Below are 21,494 nucleotides of genomic sequence, written 5' to 3'. Positions count from 1 at the left end.
ATACTGACAAAACTCTTTCATTAAAATACCCCAAAAAACACATCTAATCCAGGAAACTGAAATTTATCATGACTAATAAAGGTTTTAAAGACTTCTCCTGAGAGACAGTCTTTCATAATATAAGTGCTCTATCTGGAACATAGATGACGTTTAAGTATACTCGACACAAGTCCTACCCATTAATTTATGATAGCCTTGAAGATAATTATTAGATAGTTTAATGTTATAGATAGAATCTTGGAAACCATGTTTAACTAAGATAACATTTGTAAAGTTTACTAGCCCTTCCACATTTTTTATGACAGCTAGTCTATCACTGCTTTCCTGCTCAACCATCAGATTAACCTATAATGCCTTTTAACAACTTCAGAATTTTTTAAGAGTCACTTTCAATTTAAACCAAAGGCTTCTTAAAGGGGAGGAAGCAGTTTTCATAAGTATTCTGTTTTCTTCCAGAACTTGAAGAATCCAGACAGAAATGCCCACCGTGCTGGTATAAATTTGCTAACATGTGTTTGATTTGGGACTGCTGTAAGCCATGGTTAAAGGTGAAACATGTTGTCAACCTGGTTGTGATGGACCCTTTTGTTGACCTGGCCATCACCATCTGCATTGTCTTAAACACCCTCTTCATGGCCATGGAGCACTATCCCATGACGGAGCAGTTTAGCAGCGTGCTGTCAGTTGGGAACCTGGTAAGGCTCACTGAGGGTTACTCTGCTCATTGAAAGAGTTTATGGTTACTTTAATGAATTTCACATATCACTCTCAAATTAAATATGAATTAACTGGCCATATTTACTTGGGCAACAAAAGTTCAGCATTACTTTTTTAGAACAAATTATATTGCTTCATTTAAGCAGTAGAAAAGAGTCAAAGATTTTATTTATAGTTTGACTTAGAATTAAATATAAATTGCCCATTCATTAAAAAGATCATTATGAATTACAGGGGACATAGATCTATGGTAAAATGCTGATGTGTTCCTCGGGTATTTAGAATAGACTCTTTCAGACATGTTTACATTTGTCAAACAAATTAAGTCAGATAATTTTGAAATATCTGTTCATACCTGAAGATGGATTTTTAAAGGAAGAAACATCATATAGAGGTTATTATTTCTGTTTGAATTTGTCCTATACATTTAGGAATTTATAAATGATTCAGTTCAGTTCAGTCACTCAGTTGTGTCCGACTCTTTGTGACCCCATGAATCGCAGCATGCCAGGCCTCCCTGGTCCATCACCATCTCCCGGAGTTCACTCAAACTCACGTCCATCGAGTCAGTGATGCCATCCAGCCATCTCATCCTCTGTCATCCCCTTTTCCTCCTGCCCCCAATCCCTCCCAGCATCAGAGTCTTTTCCAATGAGTAAACTCTTTGCATGAGGTGGCCAAAGTACTGGAGTTTCAGCTTTAGCATCATTCCTTCCAAAGAACACCCAGGGCTGATCTCCTTTAGAATGGACTGGTTGAATCTCCTTGCAGTCCAAGGGACTCTCAAGAGTCTTCTCCAACACCACAGTTCAAAAGCATCGATTCTTCGGCGCTCAGCTTTCTTCACAGTCCAACTCTCGTGTCCATACATGACCACTGGAAAAACCATAGCCTTGACTAGCCGGACCTTTGTTGGCAAAGTAATGTCTCTGCTTTTGAATATGCTATCTAGGTTGGTCATAACTTTTCTTCCAAGGAGTAAGCGTCTTTTAATTTCATGGCTGCAGTCACCATCTCTAGTGATTTTGGAGCCCCAAAAAATAAAGTCTGATACTGTTTCCACTGTTTCCCCATCTATTTCCCATGAAGTGATGGGACCAGATGCCATGATCTTCGTTTTCTGAATGTTGAGCTTTAAGCCAACTTTTTAACTCTCCTCTTTCACTTTCATCAAGAAGCTCTTTAGTTCCTCTTTACTTTCTGCCATAAGGGTGGTGTCATCTGCATATCTGAGGTTATTAAGTTTTGCATATTTTTTAACTTAAAATTCTATACTAACATTCATGGCTACATGGTAGAGTGACAGAAATGAAAGTCAAAATGAATAAATTCGGGTAACAAAAATATATTGATATCAATGTAAGAGGTTTATTAAGTTCTCATGAACCTCCAACCTTGATAAATGAACATATAGACAGGTTCTATATAGATAATAAATGATATATTCTGAAGGATGATACACAGTATTTTTAGACTCTGAAGTAACCATTATTGTTCTGTTATAACCAGATAGGTCTTAACTGATAAAGTTACAATATATATGCTGACCACTTGTTTTGTACCAGGCATTGTGCTAAATGGTTTACATAAAATCCCTCTTTCTAGGTACCCACAAAGTCAGTCCTCAGGTAGATACTATGAATGTCTACATTTTACAGTGAGGGGATCTATACCCATGAGAAATTGACAGAGCAAAAAAGCTCTAAATACTGTAACAGAGACTCTAAAAGATATTTCAGAGACTGTTTTAGGCTGTGCCCCCAAATCACAGAACTTTAGGAAAGGACAATAATGGTACCTAGTCCAAATTTTTTCACATATGTAGGAATCACCTCAACATTATCTATAAAAAAGTGAGCAAGGGATAAAATACGCTTTATGGAGATGAGTATTAGGAAACAGCTCAAATGGGCTTAAGCAAAAATAAGCAAAATAAATTAAAAAAATAATTCATTACTTCAAGTAACTGAAGTCCATTTGGGCATAGCTCCAGGTTTTAATCTGTCTATAGTCAAATTCCCAATCAATGTCATTGGGAGTTAGCTTCTTGCCAGCTTTTCCCCAGTATGTTTCTTTCATCTCTGGCTGGATATTCTTTTGATGGTAGTGTTCTACCAACTTCTATCCTACTGACACCGCTCATTAAGCAGAAGGTGTATGCTTCTTAACTAGTATTTCTAACACAAGCACAAGTATTGAATACCATCAGCCTGGTTGGAGTTACAGAACCATTTCTAAGCCAGTCAATCTGGTTCTAGGGTTAGAATGCCCTAATAGGTAATCATTTGGTGAGTTTTTGGAAAGCTAGGGAGATCAGAGGCAAAGTCAGGGTGTTGACCGCAATGAGTAACCTGAACCTTTCACTTAAGAATATAAAAGTGAGAATATTAGTTTTACTGTCTGTCTTAATTCTTATATTCTTCATCACTTGATAAACCTTAACTATAGTAAACAATTAAATATCAACTTGAATACAAACCATTTGAGGATACTAATTTCCTGGGTCTAAATCAATTTTTAAAACTCAGAACTAAATTGTGATTTGTTGGGATTAAATTAAATTGCTTAATAGTTATTTATGCTTTCAAGAGTTGTCACTCATGTAATAAACATTTCTCACTTAGGTCTTCACTGGGATCTTCACAGCAGAAATGTTTCTCAAGATAATTGCCATGGATCCATATTATTACTTTCAAGAAGGCTGGAATATTTTTGATGGTTTAATTGTGAGCCTTAGTTTAATGGAACTTGGTTTGGCAAATGTGGAAGGACTGTCAGTTCTCCGATCATTTCGACTGGTAAATTAACTGAGAGTAACCGCAGTATTTTTATAAATAATTTAATTAGTAGTTACTCTTTTCTTGTAAAAATTGAAAGATTTCCCATAGCTTTAATTTTGTTTGAATATATTTCTAACAAAGCAGATGGTAGTTTCTTCTTCATTACAGTTTTAATGCATAGATTAAGTTTAATTCAAATGAACAGCCAATAATTCTCTCCTTAGTAATTGAATGTCAAGGCTAATGGGAAGAGAGAAAATGGAGGTCATACATAATCCTAAATCAAATTAAATAACACAATACATATCTCTCAGGTATATGGGGTTTGCTTAAACATAATAAGGGGCTTGACTGGGGCTTTGGATGGGCTCCAGTTTCTACCAGAGGCTAAGAGATTATGGAGTTGCCCACTTTGCCCCCATACAAGACTCAGGACTGGGTAGAGTGCACAGAGAAGACGACAGAGCTTCTATTCATCTGTGCCTTTAGCCAGGTCAGGAAGTCACCAAATCCATTCTCTAAGAAAAGTTGCCTGTATAATATTTTAATTTTAAGGAAAGGCTCTTTCATTTGTTCTTTATATTTAATAAGTTTAGGCCTCTTTTTAAATTCAAAGACAAAATATCACTTGACCCATTTCCATTTAAAATTTGATATGTTTTATTGTGCTGTTTATTTGAGTTGGCTCCAACATTTTGTGATTTATTTTCAAACAACAGACATTGTATATAGGTGGTAAAGATAGATTCCTATAGGCAACCTACCTTAATGGTGGTTAGTTTCAAGAATTTGTGATCAAGTCTGTTTAGAAATTTCCTTACTATTTTCAAATATGTTAAGATCCTTAGAGCTGTGATTTCCTTTCCTAGTCTTTAGCTGTGGATCTAATTTGAAGCTAGAAGGATAAAAAAAAAAAAAAAATTAGGAGTGGTTATATAATAAGTAAATATGGGCAACTACTTTTTAAAAGCTTAGTAGGTCTTTATGATAATGTGATGCAGTTTAGGAAGGTATAAAGCATAATATCACTAATGTCTTGCTTAGTATATCAGGCTCTTTTGCATTAATTATTCTCTGGGAATAAATTAAAATTTTTGGTTCTTATCTTTGCTCCTTTGGGTCACTTAGTTACCATTAAATAATGCACTACTCTTAGCCTGACATTTACTGAAGCATCAGAAATAAAATGCTGATGCTGTTTAATGGTAAATGGTACTCTAGAGGCTTCTATGAGCTAATATAACCAATGTATCAGGCATAGTGGTGGCAAGCCATTTACGCACTATAATGAGTTGATTAATTAAATCACTGAAGACATAAAGGTTGACAAAATACAGCTTTTTATTCAAGTCCAAGTATTTCTTATTTGAATATAATAAATCTCCTTTAAAATATAGCCTAATATTACAACACACTAAAGGTCAAAGCAGTCTAAGATTTAAAGAAATTAGTTGGTTTTCCCTTGTATCTTACCTAATTTAAGTGTTAATGTTGTTTACACTTGTGCATTTCAGCATGATATTTCAAGTACACTGAAAAATATATCCATTTTGGGCTTTTAAATAATGAGAGCCTCTACTAGAGCCACTACTTCTCTGAAGCAGTTTCTGCTAATTAATCACCATTAATTTTAGGTATTTCAGCTCCTTACAGAAAAACAAAACAAAAAAAATAGTATGAATGCTTATGTAGGATTATGGAATTTAAATGCCAATTAAAAAAAACTGTATTCTTATTTTATTTACAACATATACTATTTCAGAATGAAGAATATAGACAATAGTTTGGCACACAAATAACCCATCACCTAAAATTGAGACACTGTAGATTTTCCCTATAAACAAATATACAGATTCTTCCAAATGCAGAGCAGTAATGACCTTGTTTCTGTTTTCAGCTTAGAGTTTTCAAGTTGGCAAAATCCTGGCCCACCCTGAATATGCTAATTAAAATCATCGGCAATTCTGTAGGGGCTCTGGGTAACCTCACCTTGGTGTTGGCCATCATCGTCTTCATTTTTGCCGTGGTCGGCATGCAGCTCTTTGGTAAGAGCTACAAAGAATGTGTCTGCAAGATTTCCAATGATTGTGAACTCCCTCGCTGGCACATGCATGACTTCTTCCACTCCTTCCTGATTGTGTTCCGGGTGCTGTGTGGAGAGTGGATAGAGACCATGTGGGACTGCATGGAGGTCGCCGGTCAAACCATGTGCCTTACTGTCTTCATGATGGTCATGGTCATTGGAAACCTGGTGGTATGTGGTAAAACATTTTTCTCATTTTCAGTAAAAGATAATGTAACCATCAGGAATGTTTTGTATATATTTTTTTAAATCAAGTTTCAATTCTTCATGATGGCAGGAGTCAGTTATAGATCAGACTATAGAAATCTACATGAGCTCTTTTTAATATTTGCTTACATTATTTAAAAATTTTCCCTTTATATTGAACTGTAATTGACATGTAACACAAGCTCTTAAAATATCTTTTGAACCAAAGTTGTTCTTCATCTCTGTACCTCTTACTGTTCCATGGAGAGGGCCATTTTTGGCTTTTATCTTTCAGTTCTTGTGCTAAAGCATGGCAGTGCTATTAGACAGTCATTCATTTTATTTATAAATAATAACAATATTGTTACTTGAAAATGTTTCACATATGGGTTCTCTGCAAGTTGGAGTTAAAAAAAATAGTGATCGTCTCAGTCCATTAAAAGCACATCAGTATTTGTTGCATAGAAACGACAGTATGAACAAGTAACACTGACTCAAGAATCATTTGTTATCATTTCTGTGTAAAATGAACTATGCCCAACACACCTCTACTGAGTCCTGGAGGCCTGGGAACGATGGTAGAACGATATATATGGCACAGTGATAGGACATTTACTCAAACAGGAATAAAAAGAGTAAGTGAAAAAAATGTGAAAGCAAAGTGTTATATGTAAAGTTCACAAGATGGAAATGTTGCTTTGCAATGGCAAGGATCATCATAGAAGGCTTTGTCAAAGAGTTCAGACCTGCAAATATCTTTAAATGAGATGTGAGAATAAAGTAGACCATCCCAAGCCAGGGAATAGTGGACCCAGTGGTTGGGGAAGAAAGGACATTAGATTTATTTGAGAGGGATCAGACTCTCATATGTTAAATTTATTATACTAAGTTGCTTGATCGGGCCCCAACTCAGTGGAATATAACAAGGACTATCGTAACCAATATTTTAAAGTCTGCAATTTATAGACTTCATTTTCTTTCACACTAAAAGTAACCTCCAGTCCCCCAGTCAGTTCACTTCAGTGGCTCAGTTGTGTCCAACTGTTTGCACCTCCATGGACTGCAGCACGCCAGGCCTCCCTGTCCATCATCAACTCCCAGAGGTTACTCAAACTCATGTCCATCAAGTCGGTGATGCCATCCAACCATCTCATCCTCTGTCATCCCCTTCTCCTCCTGCCTTCAGTCTTTCCCAGCATCAGGATCTTTTCAAATGAGTCAGTTCTTCGCATCAGGTGGCCAAATTATTGGAGTTTCTGCTTCAGTATCAGTCCTTCCAATGAATATTCAGGGATTTCCTTTAGGGTAGACTGATTGGCTCAGTCCCCCAGAGGAAGAGAAAAGGGAAAGGAAAAAAACAAAAAATTATTATTTTTTTCTATTTTCTGCAATATTTCAGTCTTCTTAGTATCCTGTTGTTAATTCTGACCTGTTCTTAAAATAACAAGAAATATGAATAGTGTACAATCCAGAAATGTGAACAGTGGCTTATAACAATACACATTTATTAATTATCTCATAATTTCTGAAGGTCAGAAATTTGGGAACCACTTATCTGGTTCTGGCCCTGGGTTAGTTAAAAGATTTCTATCAAGATGTTGATAGGAGACAGTTATCTTGACTAAGATTGAAGAATTGACTTCTAATAAGGCTCACTCTCATGGCTGTTGCTGAGAGGTCCCAGTTCAGCCTTACTGGATGTTGGTAGAAGGCTTCAGTTTCTCTCCACATTGATCTTGCCATAGAGTTGATTATCTTCATGACATGGCAGTTGGCTTTTTCTTCCAGAGCACAAGACATAAAGCAACCGGCAAGGAGAAAGCTCTTTTTATGTTCTAATCTTGAAGTCACATTCTGTCACTTCTGCAATATTCTATTGACTAGTCATTAAAAAGAGCTCACATTTAAGAAAAAGGGATTAGACTTTAACTTTTGAAGGGATGAGTATCAAATAATTTTAAAACCACTACAATTCCAGATATAACTTGCTTGCTTTCAGAAGATGCAGGAATGCATGGAACAGGAAGAAACAATCACAGGGCTACATAGAAGAAAAACAGAGAAAATGTCGTTGGTTTGTATTTTAGATTTGGTTTGATTTCACTTATATATCTGGCATACATTGGAAGAAGAGAATAGAAGGCAGAGAACAGAATCCTTTATGACAACAATGAGTGAGAAGACTGGATGCAAGCAATGAAAATTCATAGTGGGGTAGCAGGAAGTGTTTGAGGCCAGACTGTGTAGGGTTTAATTTATGAAAAGACTGATTATGCATTACCAAATTGAATATTTTTTCCTGTAGACAGTTGAACGCTACAGATGTCTTTTTATCAGGAAAGTGGCAAAGAGCAGGTAGAATTTGGGTAGAATTTATGGGGCCAGAAAACAGTGAATTTAAAGAAACTCAACATACCACATGTGATCTTTAGTTTACTGAAATAGGACACATTTCTCTAACTATACAAAGGATTTCAAGTTGAGAAGAGAATTTCAGGAAGTATTCATACCTATGGATGTCATTTGTATTAATTTGGATTGCTACATATACATAAAATGGTATAACAGATAAAATAATAATTTCCATCTATTGGCATATATTTAAATTCTGTACTTTTTTAAAAAAAATTAAAGAATCTCCTTATTTACTATAAGTTAAAAAGTATCCCTCCTTTTGTGATATCTTGTATATTTTTTCTAGAGTAGCTAAGGTGGTAAAAATATCTGTCATGTTTATCACTATTAAGGAAATATGTTCATATCACATTTCCTTAAATAAGGTTGACTGAACCCGGTGCACTGCTTCTTACAATTCTTCCTTCTCATCCTCACCAAAAAGGTTAATGTCCCCCAAAGACAAGCTGACATAACCTCCTGTAAGCACGTATAAACTCCCATGTAATGCTTGACCACAAGAGGTGTAAGTAATCACTGCCTAGTCCACAGACAAGACAGAGGTGGGGCTGTAGATTGCTTTTCCCAGGCTATCATCTTGGTTTGCTAACACTATGGCCAGAAATCCTCTTACAGGTTTAAGACAGGTGCTGCAGAAAAAGAATACATTTTTTTTTTTTTTTTTGGAAGATTACCACATCTAGAAGTAGCCACCTCTATCTCTAAGTGGGGCATTAGCACACAAGATAGAGAAGGTGATGGCACCCCACTCCAGTACTCTTGCCTGGAAAATCCCATGGATGGAGGAGCCTGGTGGGCTGCAGTCCATGGGGTCGCTAAGAGTCGGACACAACTGAGCGACTTCACTTTCACTTTTCACTTTCATACATTGGAGAAGGAAATGGCAACCCACTCCAGTGTTCTTGCCCAGAGGATCCCAGGGACGGGGGAGCCTGGTGGGCTGACGTCTATGGGGTCACACAGAGTCGGACACGACTGAAGTGACTTAGCAGCACACAAGAGGGATGTGAAAATGAGTTTTTCTCACCAATTAAAAATCAGGCTAGAAAAAGTACTGATACTGACAATATGTTTCAACCTTGAATCCCAAATGGAAATTATTATTCCAAGAGAATAATTTGGGGACACATGAAAGAAACAGTTTGACTCAGTGAGCTATCAAGTCTGTCCATGACCATGTGTGAAACAGGATCCCAGGTTTCAGTTCCTGAGTAAGCTTGTTGAACTGTATTTCTTTAAATTGCCTTTGGTCACACCCACCACCTTGGTCAGCTGTTATACTGATCAATACCCTTTGGTAATAAAGGAGGTCTAGAAAAAGAGATTAGATTGAAAACAAAAAAAGGTAAATTGAAACATAGTATAACAGAGAGTAGGTTGGATCATAGTAACAGTGATATAACAACTAAACTTTCTCAAGTGTTTACCATGTGCCAGTAGCTTTGTGAGGGCCACATGGATCCCTTAACTGAATCCTTAGAACAATCTTGTAAGCTTAGCACTGAGAAAATAAACTTGATTCTTACCCAATGCTTTAATTCTAATATGAAAAGGGAATGGACTTATCATAAGATATAACAGTAAAAGACATAATAGATACCTGCTCCAAAGCTTTGAGAGGAACTATAGTTGGATCTCACTCTGGGAAGGTTGACTAATATTTGTCAAGAAAAAGTTCCTAATAGAAAAAGTTCATTAATGAACCTTAATCAAATCTAGAAAAAATTATGGTACCAAAATTCAGTTTTATTAGGGATAAAACCCAAAATGTAGCATTTAACTTTTTCTCTTTCATCTATTTTTATCCAAAAAATACATTCAAGGCAAATCATCATAAAATATAACTTCATTGGTAAATTTCAGATGTGAAGGATCAGTCTTAGTACAAGTACTAGCAACCATGGTATAGCAACTGAAAGATGTCAGTATAGACTCACAGAATTATGTGCAGTCCTTGTTGGATCTTATAGGTTTTTGCCTTTCTTAACACCGTTGGTTAGACTGACTCATAACTGGTTAAACAAAGGAACTCTGAGGCTCATTAGCCTATTAGAAAGATAGGAATACAGCAAGAATGCAGCATCCTTTTCGTTGGCGTTCTACTTAAAAGCTTTCCTAGGATTCCTCTTCTGTACTATTTACTTTTTGTCTTTGGACCCCTTCAGGGCCATATCCTTTTTAGTCATTGTTCTGTCTGTTTGAATGATCAAGGACTCATATACTTGGTCTTGTGCCCATGACAGTGTTCTATTTCTTAGTAAATTGCCTCTTTTTGAATGTACATAGCAGATTTATGGTCACTAATCTTTTTGCTAACCCATATCAGCGGGTCCTATTTTTGGAGACTCAAGTTGTTAATCAGTGGTCTGTAACCATTTCTTTATACTATTTGCAACTACTATATAAATCTAGTGGCCATGATTTTCTGAACCAAAAACTGAGATTTTTGATCTAGTGGTAGGTATATATTTTTTTCTAAATTGATGTTATCTAAAGTGCAAGAATACATACAAACATAAAAATAAAATAATATTTAAATATAGTGGAATCATCTTTGGTTCAGGAATAAAAGTATAATAAATTATCAGTGTCCTGGAAAACCCAGGTTACATGGGGAAAATACTTAACATCCCAAACAAAACTTTTTTTTCCCTTTTTCATTGTATAGTTATATAGATAGCAAAAATTTTTCATTTGGAAATGAACTTAATATAGAAGTTTTACATAGCAGTGGTTTTAGTAATTTTGCAATGACTCAAATGTAAATAGTGTTAATGTAGTATTATTGGCTGGGTATTTTTTTTTTCCAGGATAGTTTATCATAAATTAGAAAGAATATCTGTTAGGAAAAAGTGAGGTGTAAGAACAACTTTGGAAAATTTGTAGTTCGGAGCAATAGAAACAATGGAATGTTTTGATCACCAGCTTTCCTTTTGTGTTTTAGGTTCTGAACCTCTTCCTGGCCTTACTCTTGAGTTCATTCAGTTCTGACAATCTTGCCGCCACTGATGATGATAATGAAATGAATAATCTCCAGATTGCTGTGGGAAGGATGCAGAAAGGAATCGATTTTGTTAAAAGAAAAATACGTGAATTTATTCAGAAAGCCTTTGTTAGAAAGCAGAAAGCTTTAGATGAAATTAAACCTCTTGAAGATCTAAATAACAAAAAAGACAGCTGTATTTCCAACCATACCACGATAGAAATAGGCAAAGACCTCAATTATCTCAAAGATGGCAATGGAACTACCAGTGGCATAGGCAGCAGCGTAGAAAAGTATGTCGTGGATGAAAGTGATTACATGTCCTTCATAAACAACCCCAGCCTCACTGTGACTGTACCAATTGCTGTCGGAGAGTCTGACTTTGAAAATTTAAATACTGAAGAATTCAGCAGCGAGTCAGATATGGAAGAAAGCAAAGAGGTAGGAATTTCTACATAAGAAGATATTTTGGTATGATGTTTGCTTTAAACCATCCAGACTTTTAAAAATTATTTTCTTTCTATAAGAAAATAGGAAATACCTATTGATACAATTTCTGTGGCAAAATTGGTGATAGATTAATTGACAATATAAAGTATATAGCTAAACAAAATATAGTTAACTCATTCTTTCAAGTAGTCACCATTTTGAGTTGCTGATAATATTAATATTCAGGTTAATATGAATTTTTAAAAAGATTTAAAATAATTTTTGATTTGTGAACAATGCCTCAGTTTATCCACTTTCTTCCTTATAATTTTCCCACAATGGTATTTTATTGCATATACTAGAAAAATGCTTGGTGAGGGGCAGTTCCAATCCTCATTTTGCTACATTCTTTGCTCTTATGGAATAACAAAAAATGTGATTTTATTTAGTTTTCACAGGCATATATTTAATGGAGATATTATTGGGATCTTGGCTTGATATTTATGTGTAGTTTCATGTTTCCTGAAGAAAACAGTGTTTTGAAGGAAGTGAAGGTAGTGATGACGAATCAGGTTGAAAATATTTTTAACCCTACTGAGCACAGTGCTTGCTGTCTAAATGAAAAATTCTAAATTTTCCAACTACAGTAAGACTCTTGGTAATTTAAAGAATTCTTTGATTTACTAGATGAGTATAAATACCAGGGTATATTCTTGGTTTATTTATAGATTACTAAGCACAGAGTTGGGAAAAAAGAGAAGGAATAAACCCTTAATGTTTGTTTACACAAAAATGAAGCCAGAATTCCCAGCGATTGACACTTGCATAAACAAATAAAAATAACAACCAAAAACAAAGATTCATTCTTTGTTGTTTAAATTGATTGGCAGGAAACAGAAAGACCTCTATTATTATTCTCATCCTAAGAATGATGATTTGGGAGAGTTGGAGACACTGAAGGATGTAATTTAAGTAGTGAAACAGTGTCACAAAAATTAGGGATCAGTTAATAAAATTAAAAGAGCAAAAATATATTTCTAAGAAAGGAACCTTAGATTTTTAAATCAGTTTTACTGTATTTATCATATATAATTATGGGAAAAGATGCTATTTCTGTTTGTTCTTTTTTGTAAGATAGTATTGCTAATTCAGTGATTAGGTGGAAGTTGGTATTAAACATTAACTTCAGAGAAAGTTTAAATATGGTTACGAAAAGTAACATTTAGGTAGCAAGACCATAGGTACTAGTTTCACAAAATAACAATGAGATTCAAGGGGGGAATTTTAAAAACCTTATAGCCTGGAGCAAATAATTGCTGAAATTAGTTGAACTCAAATGTACACTAATAAGCTGAATAATATCTTAATATCTAGTTAATTAAATTTTGGATAAGTGTGTTTGGGCTATGCTGAAATGGTGGGGCCTAATTTCTTGTATTGTAAGTTTCTAGAAACTAAGGGTTAGTCACTCAGTGTCTGAGTCTTTTTGACCCCATGGACTTGCCTGCCAGGCTCCTCTGTCCATGAAATTCTCCAGGCAAGAATACGGTAGTAGGTAGCCATTCCCTTCTCCAGGGGATCTTCCCCACCCAGGGGTGCAACCCAGGTCTCCTGCGTTGCCTGCAGATTCTTTGCCATCTGAGCCATGAGGGAAGCCCAGACACTAAAGTAAGCATTTAGAAAATAGAATTGGGTCATTAAATTTTAATATGTAGTCCCCTCTCATCATTTTACCTAATAGTAAATATCTCCTTTAGAGTAAGGGAGGTCAATTTTTATTTTTATGTATGTTTAATTTAGCTCAGCTGGCAAAGAATCTGCCTGCAGTGCAGGAGACCCCAGTTCAACTCCTGGGTCTGGAAGATCCCCTGGAAAAGGGAGAGGCTACCCACTCCAGTGTTCTTGGGCTTTCCTGGTGGTTCAGACGATAAAGAATCCACCTGCTGTGTGGGAGACCTGGATTCAATCCCTGGGTTGGGAAGATCCCCTGGAGGAGGGCATGGCAACCCACTCCAGTATTCTTGTCTGAAGAATCCCCATGGACAGAGGAGCCTGGTGGGCTATAGTCCATGGGGCCACAGAGTTGGATATGACTGAGCAACTAGGCACAGCACAGCACATGTTTAATTTATGGTGTTAACTAAAAACTAATTATGAAGAATCAAATGTTGACGTCACCAGTCCATTTAAACCTTTGGCTAAGTTTGAGTATCTTTTGAGGTAGGATAACTTGACATTCACTATTCTAAATTTTCAGAAATTTTAAAACCTCAAACTTCTCCAAAAGAGCATGTATTTTGCCTCATCTCAAACCGTTGTGTTTCACATTAGAGAAATATCTAGTAAGGTGGGGCTTATAGTAGGAAAAATGAAAACTCTTTTCTCAGTTTCTCTTGTAAACATTAGACTTTTTCATGTGTTTTCCATTTGAGTTAGGTATTCCAAAATAACACACGTGAAGTCACTACTTTGGAATTGGAGGCAGAGAGCTGATCTGCCAGTTGAAAGTAGAATTATTTTGTTGTTTTAGCTGTGGAGTCTTTTCAGTACTTGTGTAGAGATTGCTACTTGTGTTTTAAAATTTATTATTTGGTAAAATTTTCAATTATGGCTTTATGTAAAACTTATTAAATATAAACTCATAAACAAATAAAGGATTAGAGCAATAGCCTAGGAAGGGCCTATGTTCAAGTTACAATCTTCTGGCATTTGGTAACTCTACACTAGAAAACAAAAGAGAACTGAAATAAGTATCCAAGAATTAAAAGTATTCCCACCTGAGATATCTTTTTAGGGTTCTGCCTTCAAGTTACTTTTGTCCGGTCATTTTCTTAATTAGTAGGGTTGGATTTTGGTATTAAGTATCACATGTGAAGTATTAACAAATGGAATAAGATATTCATACTAAATGATATTCTTTCTAACTGATTTGAAATATTAAAGGAAAAAAATGGAGCACCTTTTAATTTTTGGAATGCCTATAATGAATCCCTTCTTATAAGGCAGACTAACCAAGTGGACACAGAGGTTATTTAGGTGTTTGAACTAAATCCTCTTCTATTTTATCTTTGCCAAATTTGTGTGATTCTTTGACAGCTTTCTGTAGATTCTCTAGAGTATATCATTTTAAATTCATATGGTAATTATATGCTTTAACTCAAGTTACTTTGACCGTATGTAATGTCATTCCTTTCATACTTTTGATTTCCAATGCTTGATTTCTTTTATAGAGTTTTAATAATTTAAGCCATGCTTGAATGATTATTTTTCAAAGTAAAATTTACTAGTGCAATATAGTGACCTTCACTGCTTACCGTTCTTACTTCTCACAGGGGTAAAAGCAAGCTGGAGCCATCAAGAATGCAGCTCTGGTGTTTTTTAACCAGCCAGAGACTCCTGCCACCACTTTTACCCAGGTTACCTAAGCAAATTGTACATATATAAATATGATTAGTTTCTAAATGAATTTTGACTGGCCTGCATGTTACTCAGCTACATTCCTTGCCCATCCATTGGCAGTAAAATAAAAACATGCACAGCTGCTCTTATGCTGAGTCATAAAGCATGGTCAGGCAAGTCTGGCAACCCTAACTTTTTAAAAACTGAGGTAGCTGCTAATTTTCTTACATAGATTTTTAAAGAAATTACATTCAATGAAAAATAAAAGTGCATGCGTTTATAGATTATTTAATTCCATTTAACATTACAGAGTTTTGAACATGCTAAGGGTCTAAAGGAGAAATATAAGGTATTCTTTGAAAAGCTCTTGCAGGACGCTTTCACTCCTCTGCCCTTTTCTTAAGTAAATGAAGCCCTTATGAGTGTACTTTGTTGGTAATTTGTTGTTCAGTGTCATATTAAATTTTTCTGAAGGGTAATCTGCAAGTTAGAACAATCCGTTGTTCATGTGCAAACTTTCTAAAGGATGTTTTAATGTGATAATAATGTAAATGGAATGTTATGGTTTTGCTGCCAGCAGCACTGGTACAATTTTTATCTGCTTTATTTCAGAGAAAATGGTATCGCTCTATTTAGCACTTGACCAAGAGTATTTTGCCTTTAGAATACAATTCCCCTGGAGAATCTGTTGATATTTACCCCTAAAACTCCTGAGAATGAAAGAAAAGGAAATGAATTTCTTTTGTACACCAAAAAGGAAAGATAGGAAGGAGAGAAGGAAGGAAGAAAAAGAAACAAACAGAAATGTTATAGATGGTATATTCATTCTGAAAAAAGTTCTGAAATCTACTTTCTTCATTGTATTGCTCCTCTATACTTTGTGTTTTTGTCTTTCTTTTATTTCATCTAGAACTTCTGGGAAACTTGCTCTTAAAGAATATTATTTAAATATATCATGCAACGCAAACTCATTCAGAAATAAAACCAATGTGAACTCTACTCCTTTCACATTTATTAAATGAAGGGACCTACTAGTCATTCAGCTAAGGCAGTGAGTGTAACACCATTCTATAGGCTCCATTTAGCAGAACTTTCATTTCCTGATGTTTAAATCACAGTTTTCTCCTAAAATATGTTAACCAAATTGCTCAACCCAATTTAATTTCTTTCAAGAAATGTTAATTAAATGCTTTGTAATTTAGATGCAGTTTCCTCTGCTTCTGCCATTAAAAGCATAAAACAACCCTAACATAAGCACATTTGGCTCTTTGTGTGGAGCAACGATCATGGATTTGGGGGAGCATTTTTTAAATATTTGGGAACAAAATATTCAGTCACTGGCACTCTACATTAATGAAAGATAATGCCCTATATACTGGAGGAATGAGACCAATATCATTAATCATGTAAGTTAAGACCCCAAATAAAACAGATACCCATATACACATAGAGAGAATTAATTTTTCCTGTTATGCATTAATTCTTCAGAAAAGTATGAAATTTGACTCCTTAAGATAATAGCTTCTTTTTCCTAGTTTCTTAGAAAGAGGTAAGATTAGTTTTCTTATTCTCTGAGTTATTATTGTTGTTTAGTTGCTAAGTCATGTACAACTCTTTTGTGACCCCACAGAATGTAGCCCAACAGGCTCTTCTGTCCGTGGGATTTCCCAGGCTAGAACACTGGAGTGTGTTGCCATTTCCTTCTCCAGGGTATCTTCCCAACCCTAGTCTCTTGCATTGGCCGGTGGATTCTTCACCACTGGGCCACCAGAGAAGCCCTAAGAGAGCAGTATACTGAACTCTAGTACAAAGAGTAGGAAAGGAGAGAAGGCTGTGTAGAGAAGGTCTGCGTAAGCAGTGGAAGAATGATTTCAGTAAAAACCCATCTATAATTTTATCCTGGAGAACATATGAATCTTCAAGGAAAGTTTTCCAGTGGGATAGTGATTAACGGATTTTTAAAAAGCTCTAAATATCCTTAATGTAAGCAAAAAAAAAATGACCAAACATGAGTCTTTGGGACTGAAGGGTTATTTTTGCCATCCCAAGAAAGATATTTAAAGCTTTGCTATTTATGGATTACAGAATTTTGTAGCATGTCTGTCATAAAGACAAAAATGATTATTTGAATAATGTAAAATGATAATAACAGTTTTGATTTTGCTTTTCCTTACTAAGAAGAATAATTCCTTTCTATTATTAATGTGTCACTTTGGCCTATCCCATAGGAACCATAACCATCACTCTCATTACTTTGATATTAAGATTTTTCACATAAAATGACCTAGAATTCCTTAAGTACAGGCTAGAATTAGGATCCACATGGATCAAAGAATTGTCATTCTTTGTGACCAAAATAGATATGGAATACTTGATTTAATCTATATTTTAATTACCTCTCTTTAAAAAAAAAAATCCCAATTTCTTTTATTGATTAGGATTAGCATATACCTTTTGTCCAAATTATATACTTTATTTATTGATTACATTTTCTTAAAAATATCTTAACTTCATAATAAGAAAAAAAGTGTACCTTTGAAAAACTTAATAGAAAATGATGTTTTCTCTCCCTTTTCTGTGTTATGTTTTAAAAAATGCTTCTACTTTCTGAGAGAAGGACTATGAGTTTGGCAGATGTCTGATAATAGTTTGTCAATGATGTGGAAAGTAAAAGTTGGAAGTATAGGGTTTAAAAATAAATGAAATATTGTATCTTGATATTTATTTATTAGATCATTAAGCAAAATACAATTCTGCCCTGCTTAACTCCCTTGATTATGGTGACCCAGCACTTTGAGGAACCTAGCAGACTTTCAGTAGTAAGAACCCTGTAACATGAAATTTTCACTTAAAAAAAAAAAGTTCGGCTAATGTTTCACCTGAAAATAAATGATTGCCAATGCCAGGCATAGCAAATAATTCTGTGCATGTTTAATTTCTTGACTATCCTGACATTGGGGGACATCCATATTTTAAGGGTTGAGTAGGGAAGGGCTGTACTAACAGTATCATTCAGTTCACTTGTCTTCCAATAAATAAGCAAGATTATAATAAGGGAACCTAAACATCTAAATTTTACCAAAGCAAAGAACTGGTTTTATTTCTAACTGGTTAATTTTTTGCTCTCTTACTCATGTGGCATTTTGCAGTGAATTATGGCTACATTGGAAAATTTACAAAGAAGCTTTATTTGAAAGTTATTCTTTTAAGTATATGAGTACTAATAATTCCATATAAATGATGTACATTTGACAATTCTAATTGGTGAATTTGTACTGTAGTTAGAATTAATTGTGATTACAACCTTATCTGAAGCTGAAAAGTTTTATATTCTTAATTTGACTCATTTGGATTTTATAGACTCTTTATGCAGTTTAACTGTTTTAGTTAACACATTTTATAGTATTATGATATTTGCCTCATGTGATTTTTAGAAAGTCATTGAATTGATGTTGTCAGGAAAGGTTTTATAAATCAGAATTTCTTGCCTACATCTCAAGATTGTTATTTAAAGTAAGCTTTTTAATGAAATGTCCCAATGTATATTTAACTTTATATTAATACATATAAGAATATGACTATAACAAACTAATACTAAGTTCATGGTCATGACGCCTGGGAATCAACAGTATTCCAAGCACCATCTTGAACCTACAATGTTTAGTTACATATCACATCTACTAAATGTTTTAAATTGATAAAGATTGGCTTAACTCACGAATCATCAAATAGCTTTCTAGGGAATCCTAACAAAGTGGGATACAGAAGACCTTGAATCCAGCTACTAACTCAGTATGCCTTTTGACAAGATAATTAAAGCCATGTTTCTTTCTCTAAGTAGATACTGGATTGGTTGGTGTTGAGGATTAATGTGTACCCTAGCTTTTTAATTTGTAGACCAAGTAAAGATATTCAAGTAATACATGTAACAGGTAGTTCCTGTGCTGTTCCACTTGAGGAGGAAGATGGAGAAGGATAAGATTTCCTTAGAGAGACTCCATTCACTGCTGGGATTGTAGATCAATGTACATAGAGTAGAAAGAGGAAAAATATTGTCAAAATGAGTTAGTGTTAGTTTTCCTGACTCCAGAATTAAAGTACAGTTTATTTATTTAATAGTTTATTTTATAGTTCATCTTAGGTCTGATTAATTGGAAGCCTGATGTTTAGACAGCACTTCTGATTCCAAAGGTCATTGGTCATTACTTACATAAGTTAGAATCTGGAAGAGATTTGTGTTTCTCTGTACTAACATGAGAATGTTATGTGTATTCCCTTGAATGTGAATGTAAAAGATAGGAGGTATTAGAAGTACTTAGTGGTAGAATAAAAGAGTTCCTGAATTGGGCATTCATTCATTTATTCAAGGAATATCTATTAAACACAAACATTAGTGATGGTTCCTAGGGATGCAGAGATGGCAAAAGCATGATCTTTGCTTCAGAGGGTTAAGTCTGGTGAGATACATATTCTAGAAACACAAAACTTTTAAAAAATAATCTGACCTCTAACTATACAAATATCTGACTTCAATTAGAAAAATATCTATTAATTCAGTGTCAGTACTAAGACACCACACTAAATGAAAGGTATTGTAGTTGATGCTACAGAGATCATCTGGAAACTTTTGAATATTTTAAACCAAAATTCCATGGAATGTTGTCTGGTGACTTCTGCTAGTCACTATCAAGGACCAGCCTTCATTCTGTTATGAAGAAGCTCCTTCATTCATTCATTTTTAATTATTTAAATTAATTTTAATTGGAAAATAATTACAATATTGTGATGATTTTTGCCATACATCAACATGAGTCAGCCACTGGTATACCTTTTTCCCGCTATCCTGACCCTCCCTCCCACCTTCCCTAAAGAATATTTATAGAGTGCCTGAGCTATATATACCTAGCGCTGCTGCAAGTTCTGATGCAGCCATTCACCAGTATGGAGCGCCCTGAAAATGGTCATCAAAGAAATTCTCTAGGGAATCCTGGCAAAGTGGGGTACAGTAAGCCTAGAATCATCCCCTAATCCCTAACCAACCCGTAATTGAAGTGTGATCCTTTTTCCTAAAAAGAATGTTTTCCATTTCTTGTTTGGGCTGTTTGTAGTTAGATTAGATATAACTAAGCTTCACTTATTCTGATTACCTATGTCATGTTTCAATATCCAGTAAATAATATGATCAATATTTCAGGTCCCAAATACTATAACATCTTCATGTAAATAAAATTGATAGGATAATTTAGCTATAAAGGACAGGAAATTATAAAAAGTCATGTAATGTTTCTTCTTAGAATACTGTACATTCAAATTCTAAAAACAAAGATATTATAATTAAGTATCTGTCCAGTGTTGTGATATAATTGGTAGTAGAAAAAGAAATCAATAAACTTCAAGTGCATTATAATATGTAATCCTTAATTTTAAATGGTTTGGTTGAACTTAAAAATAACTCTGAACTAGTTTTAATGGAGGAGACATATGATATTTATGCTTCTATCAGTGGTATTGTTAAATTACACACAAAAGTATTTTCTGTTATATCTATAGTGTATATAAATATGTTTACTTTATCAGTACCACTATGCCAAGGAAATATTTCATATAAAGAAAATTATTTTCAGAAAATAAAGGAACCAGCTTCTTAGGGAAATCTATAGAATCCTTAGCCCAAATATAAATCAAATGTTTCTAGTACTGACTACAACATCTATTTTAGAATGGATTCAACATACTTCAATGTGCATTTTATCATGTGCTTACCTCATCCCCTTTATAAAGTAGCTCCTATCAGCTCAGCCATTTCCTAATGTTATACACTAATAGTAATAACATTGTAACAGGTCCGAGAATGCTGTGGCCCAAACTACTCTGATTCCATGTGGCACTCATACCTGGCCCTGTGTCGTTCCTGCAGCATTTTAAGACCAGGTTAAAGACTGGATCCCTTCATTTATGCTGATCCCATGAACGACCTGACTTGGCTAAAGTTTATTGCATTTCAAGATTTAAAACAACTTCTTTCTATTATATTTTTCTTTTGGTGGTATTTGATTTAACTTAAAGGAAAACAAAACAACAACCAAAGATTCATTTCTGCCTTTATTAACTGGAGAGGTAAGAGTGCCAGAGTAACAAGTAGTTTCCAAATGCACAATGAAACACAGGAGTGCATTGGCCAAAGAGAATGCAAACAATCAGCTCTTGCTATAAAGCTAACAATGTGCTGCTCTTTGCAGAATTAGAAAATTAGAGAATATGTTTAATAACAACCAGTGGTATATGTTTTCATGTCAATGAAAAGTGGATAAATTTAGACTTTGCTGTTTATGTGCGTTTGATCAAATCTTTTCTGCATTTGACATGAAAATACACTTGTGCAGCTTCTGTTGGTTGGGTCACAATTTTAGAATAAAACCACCTAAACTACTTCACAAAAGTGAGATCGCAGACTACCATACGACTCTGGCAGCTTATGTAAGCTCTGCATGATTTTATTTCA

The 21,494-nt window shown here is 34.7% G+C and overlaps 1 protein-coding gene across 3 annotated transcripts in view; it reads left to right on the top strand.

Moving 5' to 3' along the window:
- The window catches only part of SCN2A (sodium voltage-gated channel alpha subunit 2), an 87,780-nt gene that overhangs the window by 40,747 nt on the left and 25,539 nt on the right, over positions 1–21,494 (top strand). For all 3 annotated transcript variants that reach the window (XM_055572391.1, XM_055572393.1, XM_055572394.1), the window contains 4 exons: positions 457–695; positions 3,342–3,515; positions 5,395–5,751; positions 11,126–11,605. In XM_055572391.1, the coding sequence (XP_055428366.1) occupies positions 457–695; positions 3,342–3,515; positions 5,395–5,751; positions 11,126–11,605 (1,250 nt within the window). The remainder of the gene's footprint in view (positions 1–456; positions 696–3,341; positions 3,516–5,394; positions 5,752–11,125; positions 11,606–21,494) is intronic.

This window comes from Bubalus kerabau, chromosome 3, assembly GCF_029407905.1.
Source record: "Bubalus kerabau isolate K-KA32 ecotype Philippines breed swamp buffalo chromosome 3, PCC_UOA_SB_1v2, whole genome shotgun sequence".
NCBI lineage: Eukaryota > Metazoa > Chordata > Mammalia > Artiodactyla > Bovidae > Bubalus > Bubalus kerabau.
The sequence above is the reverse complement of the archived record's forward strand: the minus strand, read 5'-3'. Positions and strand labels throughout refer to the sequence as shown.